Source organism: Mesoplodon bidens (assembly GCF_964165515.1).
Source record: "Mesoplodon bidens genome assembly, chromosome: 2".
In the NCBI taxonomy this organism is placed as follows: Eukaryota; Metazoa; Chordata; class Mammalia; order Artiodactyla; family Ziphiidae; genus Mesoplodon; species Mesoplodon bidens.
Window position 1 is genome coordinate 104,021,075 of NC_138177.1, and position 12,169 is coordinate 104,033,243.

General features: G+C 36.9%; 1 protein-coding gene across 5 annotated transcripts in view; it reads right to left on the reverse strand.

Moving 5' to 3' along the window:
• CCDC18 (coiled-coil domain containing 18) overlaps positions 1–12,169 on the reverse strand; it is a 136,286-nt gene that overhangs the window by 123,439 nt on the left and 678 nt on the right. For 2 of the 5 annotated variants that reach the window (XM_081226547.1, XM_081226548.1), the window contains exons 1-6: positions 11,777–12,031; positions 10,718–10,901; positions 9,022–9,158; positions 7,745–7,919; positions 5,129–5,290; positions 895–1,001 (exon numbers count right to left, since the gene is read on the reverse strand). In XM_081226547.1, coding sequence (XP_081082673.1) covers positions 895–1,001; positions 5,129–5,290; positions 7,745–7,919; positions 9,022–9,155 — 578 coding nt within the window. In that variant the 5' untranslated portion in view covers positions 9,156–9,158; positions 10,718–10,901; positions 11,777–12,031. The other 3 variants (XM_081226545.1, XM_081226546.1, XM_081226549.1) reach the window with 3 other exon arrangements.

The following is a 12,169-nucleotide window of genomic DNA, read 5'->3' on the forward strand; positions in this document are numbered from 1 at the left end:
GCAAAAAGCTAAAAATGAAAAAGTAGTAAGTATAAATTTTGGAAAAGAAAGACAAAATTCTTTTTTTTTGCTGATAATATCATTAGCTACCTGGAAAATCCCAGGAGAATCAAAATAAAAATTAGAATTAATTAAAGGTATGACAAATAGTCCAATTACAAAATAATTATAGTATTATACAAAAAGCAGTAGCCTTCCTATATACTATCAACGAACAGAACAAGAACAAATTCACAACAACCAAAAATATAAAATACCTAACATATGTATTACAAAGAAAATTACGAAATTCTGATGGTCATGAGAGATGACTTTAGTGTGCATCAGAATCATCTGCAGGACTTGTTAAAACACAGATTGCTGGGTCCCACCTCCCAGAGTTTGTGACTCCATAAGTCTGAGACAGGAACTGAGATCTGCATTTCTTACAAGTTCCCAGATGATGCTCATACTGCTGGTCCCAGAACTACTCTTTTGAGAATCACTAAAATGGAGCAATATGCTATTTAGTATGCATATATTTCTCATTTTACTCATAGCAGAAGAGGAAGATAAATTATAAAGTGCCTGATTCCTTGTATTCTATTTCTTGAACTCCCATCGAAGTACAAGTACTGAGTACATATTACTATGTAGGGCAACAAGCGAACAAGTTCATATTAAGGAAAACACATAAATAAACATCTCAGCTTAGATTTAGTCTTTTTTAGCCCCTATATACTGCATGTATCCTGCAGCCAAGAGGAGTTATGATGGACTGAAAACAGAATCAACAAGTTCTAACTAAGACAGTCTATACACCAATATGGATTTATTGGGGTGGGAGACAAATTTTAACAAGATACGTCAAAAAGTAAGAGTAGAAAATAAATATTTTAAAGCTGTAAGTTTTACCTCAAAACTTTATCTTGGGCTGAAACTTCTGCTTCCAAATTTATAATCTGTTCTTCTAAGATTGGTACAATGGCTGCCTGTTGTTGAGCAGATTCAAGCATAGAAACCTAAAACAAAAAACCTTTAGAGTACTTTCTTCACAAAATAAATTAATCGACTTTGTCCTTAGTTTCTTTTACCATCTGACAGAGGTTCAGTAGAACTCCCCAGTCATTGTTCATTGTTTATGAAGCTCATCTTATCTATCAATTTATATGGGCATGTCATCATCACAAGCCAGTCTCAGTATGTAAGCTCCTGCCATTACCCTCAACTTAACATCCCAAGATAACTGGTTAGTTATTTGGGGGAAAAAAGAGAACCTCTACAGACTAATTTAAAGATAAATTTATCTAAAAAGATAAATTTCACATACATTAGAAAATGAAATTTCAAAGACCAAATCATTTTAAATCACATAAAAATACTTACTGAACCTTGTTATTATTTAAAAGCTAATTTTAGAATACATACTTACTAGAGAAAACCTAGAAAATACAGAAAAGCGTAGTAATCCTACAACTTGGAATATGAAGAGTGTAGGACTGTAGAAATCCACAACCTAAATGGTGTCTGGAAAAGAATACCAGTAAGAGAACTAATTATCCCCCCCAAAAAAGGAAGCATGAGATAATAGTACAGGGCAGGGATGAGGTCGAAGATAGATAACTTGGGATATAGTTCTAACTCTGTTGATAAGTCCCTCCTTTTCCTACTCTCAGAACACCAAGAGTCACATGATGGCCTACCAAGAAGAGATAGAAAGTTATTATCATTATCTGGAGAATTGAACAGGAAAGGTTTGAGACTCTTGAGACATTACATGGAATGATGAGCAGGGATGAGGAAGAGTTAAAAACAGAGATTAATAAGGAACAGTCAGCTTCTAGCTTCCTACCCCACCTCATTTGGGGCCACCTCACAGGTAAGAAATCAAAGGATTCTTTGCTGGAGAAACTCAAGACCTCCAAAGAAAAAGACCTCACATATGGATGTTGGATGGGGGAAGGGAGATATCTCCCTACAAAAGAGCCATCTTCTCAACCATCATCAACAAATGAAGCCCAATGGACAACAAACTTCACCTTTGCACAGAGAGCTTCCAAAGAGCATTTAAGTGCTTTCTCTTAAATACAAATAGCCAAAACACCAATATCTGAAAGCTTCTATCACAGAAGTCAGAGGTCAAAACAAAAGAAAAAAGCAACTGGCAGTAGCCAGGCAAACATATACACACACACAAACACACAGAATCATTAAATCTTCAGAGAGCTATGAGAAGATACTGCATCAGGATGTTATTAAATACAAAACAATCAGAGAACATGAAAAAGCTCCAGAAAATGAAAAATTATGAAAGCTAAAAATAAAAGATTCAATAGGATGACAATGTTGAGGAAATCACAGAAAAAGTATCACAGGAAGACAAAGAGATGGAAAATACCAGGAAAAAACTTGAAAGATTTAGAGTACCAATCCAGGTTAGGAAAGATAGAAGAAAGAAAACAGAGTGAAGAAAATTATCAAAGATTACATAAGAAAAAATTCAGGGACCAAAGGACACAAGATTTCAGCCTAAAAGGGTCTTCATGTACCCAGCACAATAAATAACAGACGTCTATTCCTAAAAACATAAGTGGAAAAACAAATGAAAAAATATATTATCCACTAGGAAAAGTAATTCACAATGGCATCAGACGCTTCAGAGACAAACTGGAGGATAGAAGACAAGAAAGCAATGTCCTAAACATTCTGAGGTAAAATAATTTTCAACCTAGAATTCAATCAAGTGTGGGGGAGAACTTAAGACATTTCAGACAGACAAGGAAGGTACTAGAAACATGCTCCAACTAAAGAAAGAGTAAACCAAGAAAAATGACATGGGATCAAGGAAACAATAGACCCAACCTAGAAGAACATCAAAGAGAAGTCCCAGGAGAGTAGCTGGGCAGCAGGTCTGAAGGGCAATAAGCTCAGAGAACAAGATGCCAGTCTCCAGAAGTGTAACTACTGTACAGACACTGCTAAAAGGTAAATTATAAATATGTTGATCGGTACAATGGGCAATTTCAACAAAAGGTTTCCAACAGTGGCACATATGCAAAATCAAAGCTGAGACCTGCCCTGGAAAAGGCAGCCTCCCTAAAAAATATTTTATCAGGCAATTTAGAAAATGCTGAGATGGGAAGTAAAACACAAATATCTGTCTTACTGCCTAGAATAAACACTGGTGTATTTACATGCTCAAAGAAAGGAACAAAATGCTAATAGTTCAGTAATTATTAGCAAAACTCTTTTAATATCTCTTAGACTTTAAATAATTAAGCCTCTATGACTTTAAAAAGAACCTATAGTTGATTAAATAATTAAAATACAATTAATAAACAGAAAAGGTAAACAGACACATCAAAAGAAATCTAAATGACAAACACACTGAAAAGGTAAACTTCTTAAGAAATCAAGAAAAACAAAATAATTTTCCCTCAAAGATATTTAATACAGATATGTTTAAAAAAATAATACTGAATGTAGACAGAGTGCAATAAATGCCTGAAAAAATTACTTCCCTGTGATTTGACCATTCTGGAAATCTAACCTAGAAATAATCCCAAACACCAAAAAAGTTTTATGTTCACTGCAGCATTTTTTCTCCTTAGGCTCAACAGTACTTTGTTTTGTTCAAAAAGTACAAAATAAAGACCTCCCATAACTCTACTACTTAAAACAATACATCTAAAAAGTAAATAGTGAAAGTTTCACTATGACCCTCCAATCGTTTCCAAAGTTATCAACAATATTGTGGAGCAGTCCTACTGTCCTTATATTGATATATGTCATATGTATATCTATATACATACACACACATAGACACGTGCTCGTTTTATAAAAAACAAAACAGATTATTGTGTGTGCATGTATGTGTATGTGTTTTGCTCTGTAATGTTTTTCTACCACTAAATATTTTAGGTAAGTTTTTGAGAGTTGACTGTGCAGATACCATTCTAAGTGCCTCTACATATATCATTTAAACCTTACAAAGTTCTATAAAAGTCAAACAACTGTGCATTTTCCTTAAAAAAAAAAAAGCTTGGTAGCAATCCATTATATGGATATATCATAATTTACTTTACCATGTCTCTGTTATTGGACATTTTGGTTTCTTCTAATTTTTTGTATACCAATCATACAGAAAAATATAGGAAACCACTTAAACAGGAGAGTTATTAATTAAATTATGGTATACTCACATAAGGAAACATAATACTACCATAAAAAATGATTGTTGGGGACTTCCCTGGTGGTCCAGTGGTAAAGAATCCGCCTTCCAATGCAGGGGACACGGGTTCGATCCCTGGTTGGGGAACTAAGATCCCACATGCCGCAGGGCAACTAAGCCCGTGCGCCACAACTATTGAGCTCGTGCGCTTCAACAAGAGAGCCCACGTACCACAAACTACAGAGCCCACGCACCCTGGAGCCCTGCATGCCATAACCAGAGAGAAGCCCGAGCGCCACAACTAAACAGAAACCCAAGCAGACTGTGTACCGTAACAAAAAGATCCTGCATGCCTCAACAAAGGTCCCGTGTGCCACAACTAAGACCTGATGTAGCCAAAAAAAATAAGGAAAATAAATAAATAAATAAATAAAATATTTAAAAAAAGAAGTCATATTAAAAATGATTGTTGGTAAAGCTACGTAAATGCATCCAAAACTGCTTAAACTATGTAAGAAGTATAAAACAATTCCAGGAAAAAAAAACTATGCAAACATGTAATATTTAACTATGTAATAAACCAATAAAAGCAGTTTCTAGATGGTGGAAACTGGGTTATCTTTCTCCCTTTTCTTTTTTCTATTTTTGAAGTTTTCAGCAATGAGAATGTATTATTTTAAAAAGGAAGATAAGCTATATATTTCCTTTGTACATGAAGTAAAACCACACGAATTGATAATCTTAAGATTTTAAGAAGTTCTGAATTATCTAAATGCATAGGCTATACAAGTCGCCCTAAATAATTTTCAGATATTAAATTCACATAAATTTGATTCTATAACATGTTGATACTATATCATAATAAAAATTATTATACATAACACATTAAGGCAATACAAGGAATATTTCTCCAATTATTAATCTTAAGATGATTACAATTATTTTCTGTTGACATAGTCACCACTTCAAGAAACATACTTTTGCTCTTGACTGTGTCAATTCAAAGTGGACAGATTCTATTTTAGTCATTAAAGAATGATTCTGTGAGACCAAACAAGCATTCTGTTGCGTAAGTTTATTAAGTTTCTCTCGAAGACTTTTGATTTCCTGATCCACAGGGGTAGAAGATGAAAAAGACATCTGAAAAATGAAAAAGAACAATTTATTTTGAATTATTTCATTAAGCATTACATGTAATTAATGGAAATGAACAATTATCAATAAAATGACTAAGTAGCTCAGAAAAATGGGTTAAGATACTCAGTCAGTGTTGGTGAGGATATGAGACAATCAGCACTCTCTCCTCCACTGCTGGTGAACATGTACATAAATAAGTTCAGCCTGGAAAACAGTGGTACACTTTGGAAAAGTTCTTGGTATTATCCAGTAAAGCTGAACATGCTGAGACTCAACAATATTACTCCTGGGTATAAATCTGATAGAAACTTTTACACTTTTGCACCTGAAGATTAAAGACATAAAAATGATAAGAAATGAAATGCCCACAAACAACAAAATGGATAAATTATTATTTAACCATTTGTATATTTCTATTATACTCTTTTGAATATATATTTTACAATAAATTATTTTAATTTTCATGGGAGTTGAGGTTTTCACAACATGATTTAATTTTATTTTTTTGAATAATATATCTATGCAATTCAGAGTCAGAATTATATATTTTTATTTATTTTTTATTTTTTTATTTTTATTTTTTTCCGTACGCGGGCCTCTCACTGTTGTGGCCTCTCCCGTTGCGGAGCACAGGCTCCGGACGCGCAGGCTCAGCGGCCATGGCTCACGGGCCCAGCCGCTTCGCGGCACGTGGGATCCTCCCGGACCGGGGCAAAAACCCGCGTCCCCTGCATCGGCAGGCGGACTCTCAACCACTGCGCCACCAGGGAAGCCCATTATATATTTTTAAAAAGTACATACAGAAGTATCATTCCCATCTTTAGTAGATAGGTAACCATTTTTACAAGTTTCTTGTTTATAAATTTTTGTATAACATCAATCAGCAAAAAATAGGAAACTCCTTATATAGGAGAGTCATTAATTAAGTTAGGATCTTAAACCTAGTCTTCTAGTGTTTCCATACGCATATACAAGCAATACAAATTACCCACCCCGCCCCCAATAGCTCCTAATACAAAACCAGAGGAGTATGTATGTTCTTCTGCACCTTGCATTTTTCACTTGAACAACATATCCTGGCAATCTCTCCACAATCAATTCAGTGAGAAACTCCTATTTTTTTTTTTTTTAACCCCCTTAGCTGCAGTTTCTATTGCATGCTTATTCAACCAACTAAACAAATGAGATACTTCTAGTCTTCTGTTATGACAAACAATTGTTTTGTACTTATGCAGGTACTTTTCCAGAAATGGGATTTCCAAGTTAAGTGTAAACGCATTTGTGGTTTTGGTAAATATTACCAAATGCCTCTCCACTGAGGCTGTATTGCTTTGCATTTCTACCAGCAATGTATGAGAATGCCTATTTTCCCCTAATATCACCAACAAAATAGTGTCAAATATCTGGATGTTTAATAATCTGGTAGTGAATTTCTCTTATTATGACTGAGATTGAACATCTTTTTATTTGTTTTAATTTCCTTTTCCATTCATGTCTTTTGCCCATATTTCCATTGGGTTGATAATTTTTCCTTATTTCTAGGAGCTTTTTACATATCAAAGAGATTAGTCCTTTATCTTTAATAGGCATTACCAATATTTTTCCCCCTCTGATTTGTCATGTAACTTGTGATTCTGCTTAGGGTAAAACACAATGATTTCAATGATGGCATATATATAATAAAAACAATCAGCAATTTGAATTAGGGTAGAGATCAAATTTCCCAAAATTACATAATCTTTGTAGACATGGAATTTGAATTCATTTTCTAAAATGTAGGCTCAGATAGCTTCATCAAGCAGCTTTCTTACAAAAAGAAAATCTCTCAACTGCTGGCTTTCTGAAGTGGGAAGAGGAAATTTTTATCAAGAAAGAGTATGATGTACATATGCAACCATATGTATATATGCATGCTGCCAACGGGGTAATAAAAAACAGGAGGAAGAGGGTGGAAAAAGAGATAAAAGGGTTGAGTAAGGAAGAGGAGTATACATAGGGAGATAGATAATACGGCCAAATAAAAAAGAGGAAGAGAGAGTGAGTTCAAGACAAGGAAAGATGTCTAAAATCATCCACAAAATTTAGAGATAATGAATGGAGCACCTGATCCAGGCTAAACAGTAAGTACACTTTAACCACTTAATAAGCCATGATTATCTATTACATACATGGTACAGTACTAAAATCAAGGGGGTTACAATTTACTTGAGAAAACAAGATATTTAATTGCAAAAAGGTAATAAATATAGAAGTTTTAAAATAGAGTAATACACCAAAATAACTGCTCTCTGGTTAGGACAGAACAAGAACCATTTTAAATTTAAAGAGTCTGGAGTACTAAAAACTATGGAAAACATGAATAAGGTATTTGAAGAAAAAACTCAAAGAAAAAGTATTTTAAGTAGACAATTCTAAAACTAAAACTACTTTTAAGTAGGCAGGTCTAAAAATAATAACCTTATCTCTTGGCTTTTTTTGAAAATCAGTACCACTATTGGGCATTTTACAAACTTTTTTATAAGGTGAGTAATTCAAAAGTCCAAGCTGGCTAGGCTGAGAAAGATCTTCCAGAACGAGCCTTTCAGACCTTGAGAGATTAGAGGCATAATCAGAATTTTCACGTGGACTAACACTAGAAAAAAAAGAAAAAATATATTTTAGTTCTTAGGTACTTTAAGTATTCACTCTAAATTTCTATACATTAAATAAGAAAACAGAAAGAAAAGCACCTGAAATGTTGCTGAAAATCAGATTCCAGAAATGAACTTACGGCATTTCAACTAAATTTTTAAATAAACCATAATTAGTTTTAAACTAGCAATCTATGTTCCTGGAGCCTCTATGCTAGGATTACTTAAGATTCAAAAAACAGTCATAATAATAAAAGATTAATTAAGCCTACACATTTATTTTATTTTATTTTTATTTTTTTGCAGTACGCGGGCCTCTCACTGTTGTGGCCTCTCCCGTGGAGGAGCACAGGTTCCAGATGCGCAGGCTCAGCGGCCATGGCTCACGGGCCTAGCCGCTCCGCGGCATGTGGGATCTTCCCGGATCGGGGCACGAACCCGCATCCCCTGCATCGGCAGGCGGACTCTCAACCACTGTGCCACCAGGGAAGCCCATACACATATATTTTATACTCTGAGTCCTAATATATTATTTAAATTTTATTTATTTATTTATTTATATTTTTGGCTGTGTTGGGTCTTCGTTGCTGCGCACAGGCTTTCTCTAGTTGTGGTGAGCGGGGGCTACTCTTCGTTGCAGTGCGCGGGCTTCTCATTGCGGTGGCTTCTCTTGTTGCGGAGCACAGGCTCTAGGCAGGCGGGCTTCAGTAGTTGTGGCACGCAGGCTCAGTAGTTGTGGCTCGTTGGCTCTAGAGCGCAGGCTCAACATTTGTGGCACATGGGCTTAGTTACTCCACGGCATGTGGGATCTTCCCGGACCAGGGCCTGAACCCGTGTCTCCTGCATTGGCAGGCGAAGTCTTAACCACTGTGCCACCAGGGACTGAGTCCTAATATATTAAAGGTCTTAATACATAAATGCTTCTCTAATAGTTCTTTTTCCTAAACTGAAAGTTATACTCAAATTATTATTTTTTTAATTATAGAACATTATTCTCTACTCTGGACACATCAGAAACACATCATATAATAATGATATTCACACATTTTACATTCATAAGTTAAAGTCCTACTCAGAATTGTACACGTAATTTTACTCACTCACCTAGATAACTCTTCCCCTAAACTATGCAAACTCCATTCTGTTATCTTCAGTTCATGTCTTAAGGAAGCAACATTTGCCAGCAAACTTTCTTCTTCATTGTCTTTATTATAGTAGTCTGAGGAACGAGACTCCATTTCCTAAAAAAAGAAATGAATTTCTTATACCTTGCCTGAAAGAATCTGTGGTGTCAGTCAAACTACTCTCACACTAATAAAATTTAACTCATTATTTTTCTATTTCAAATGTTGTGAAATCTTTCATGGTTAATTTAAAACAAAGCAAAATGAAACAAAACACCTAGCAACAATGAATTTCTCAGCATGTTAAGCTATAATGGAAAGTTCAACAGAATTTCAGTGAATCAATTTTTCATTATAGCCAGGGACTAGTTATTAAAGTTCCCCTTTTCTAAGCATCTTTAATCTTCTAACAATTGCGTAAACTAAGTGTTTTTATTCCATGTTAAAGATGAAGAAACTAAGAATGAGACAAATAACTTGCTCAAGGTCACACAAACTGTAAATGGTGGAACCAATATTTGAACCTAGGTCATCAGGATCCAAAGATCTTTTAATTATGTCACACTGTAGTTTTCTTAATTATTACAGACTTTCAATATGAAGTGTTCAAACTTACATAATCATGTTACAGCTGTGAACATCTGACAAAACTGGTATCATTACAGTCATGCATATTTTCTTTTTTTTCTTTTTTTTTTTTTTTTGCCTGCGTTGGGTCTTTCTTGCTGCATGGGCTTTCTCTAGTTGCGGCAAGCGGGGGCTACTCTTCATTGTGGTGCACGGGCTTCTCATTGCAGTGGCTTCTCTTGTTGCAGAGCATGGGCTCTAGGCGTGCGGGCTTTAGTAGTTGTGGCACATGGGCTCAGTAGTTGTGGCTCACGGGCTCAGTAGTTGTGGAGCACAGGCTCAGTAGCTGTGGCACACGGGCTTAGCTGCTCCGTGGCATGTGGGATCTTCCCGGACCAGGGCTCGAACCCGTGTCCCCTGCATTGGCAGGTGGATTCTTAACCACTGCACCACCAGGGAAGGCCTCATATTTTTTTAAAGGTAATTTATTACCACAGAAAGCTTATCCCCTTCTCCCATTCGCCATGGTTATAAAATTTGAAACCACACACTCACATTCACATCACAACCACAGAGATCAAAATGACATTTAGCAGGTTAACTCACAGGAATATATGAAGAAAAGCTTTTGTTTCTTCAACTGATGGGTATCTCAAGGGTTGTGAGATTCTCTACTAAGTAGCTTTGCACATAAAAAATCATGATAAAATACCGCATTTTACTGTTAATTAATATACATAATTATCATGAATTAATATAATAATACAATTAAGATGAAGGCTTTATAATCTCTACTACTCCTATACATCTTCTTGCATAATCTTAAAATTACATTCCTCTTTCAGATCCTATTTACCTTTGTCATTGTAGCATCTCTTTCATCACCCTTCTAGAATTCTGACCACATCTCAAGCTCCAAAAGGTTAGGAGTTCTGTGTATTATATTCAGGACTATAAAGCACTTAGTGAAACTCAATATTTTCAGTGAATAAATGATGATTACTAAACTGCCCTTCCTTCCCCTCATCTAGCTAAAATAATATGACAAATTCATTCCACACTCAAAATTTCTCAGATGTAGGGAGGAAGATTAAAAAGAAAACTCTCACCTTATTGGAAGAAACTGGCAGGAAATTAAATGAGATGCTATGGAATCTTAGTAGAGAAAATGTTTCTATCCTCTTTCCTCTTTTGTTTCCACAAATTTGCTTCTGCTTAAATGAGAAGACTCTCCCAAACACAAGTCAATGGTTCAGGTCTCCATTCTGCTTTCTTTTCAACATCTCTAGTTCCCTACAGGATGGTGAAAGAAAAAAGGGTTAGGAAAATTTAGGCAAATTCTAAAATGCCATTCGACATTGTTTCGACTAAATCAGGTTTATGTCCAACATCTTCTGTATATTTTCATGTAAGAATTCTCTAACCCTTCTGAAGTATCAGTGAAAACGTTTGCTATGCAAACATATTTTCATTTTCCTAGTAGGCCATTTATTATCTTTAAAAAAGATTCCTGGGACTTCCCCGGCAGTCCAGCGATTAAGACTCTGCGCTTCCACTGCAGAGGGCGCAGGATGGATACCTGTCAGCGATACCCGCCTGCCATGCGGTGCGGCCATTTTTTTAAAAATAAATAAATTAAATAAATAAAGATTCCTCCTCCCTTCAACTGACAGTAGTTATGAAGTCTAGTTTCATTGACTGTACATACGTGGAAAAGCACATCATGCTACCGACAGGCCCTACCTTCTTTTGGCCCTAGTAACAATGCTTTTGTAGGTATACACACGCACACCCATCACACCGAAAAACAAGTGTTCATTATACTCCCTGTATGTAAAAAGATGGGCTGTAGTCGAAAAGTATTCCTCATTTTGGAAGGAGGTCATGGCTTTACATAGTATTGTCTTGTACCAAGAACGCTCAATTTGACAGAATTGGCCCTTCGTTCATCTGGAAGAAGTGGAGGAAAACATGACAGCTTCCTTTCCGATTTTTCGTCAACTAAAATACAACCCTGCAGAGCAGCGTGCGCAGCGAGGGCGAGGACCAGACGAAACGCATCCGAGCGTACCGACAGGGAAAGGAACAAAACTCCTTCAGGTAGGCGGGTTTCCACCCTCCAGGGGCAGTCGCTCACCGCCCAAGTCATAGTCGTGAGAGAGACCCACCGACGACGGCGCACGCCGCGCTCTCCGCTGCGTTCGGAAACTTCGGACCCTCACCCGGACCTCAAGCGTGGAAACCCAGACACACCACGCGGGAAACTAGCGAACCCCACCTGCTCCGAGTTCGAACCGCCGCGGGAGCCGTTGGGGACGCCCCGCCCCCCCGCGAAGACTCTACGTGAAGCGACGCCGGACGCGCGGGGCCTGTTGGGGATTGTGGTCTGCGAGCGCGCCCGAGCCTGCCCACCCTGAACTACATTTCCCACAATTACCGCCAAGACGCCCATTGGTGTGAGGGATGCCATGGGAAGCTGCGGCCGTCTGGGTGTCGAGCGGGCGCGCTCACGCGGGGCCTGAGGGAGCCAAGACCCGGGAGGGTGTGGAAAAGGACTGCTG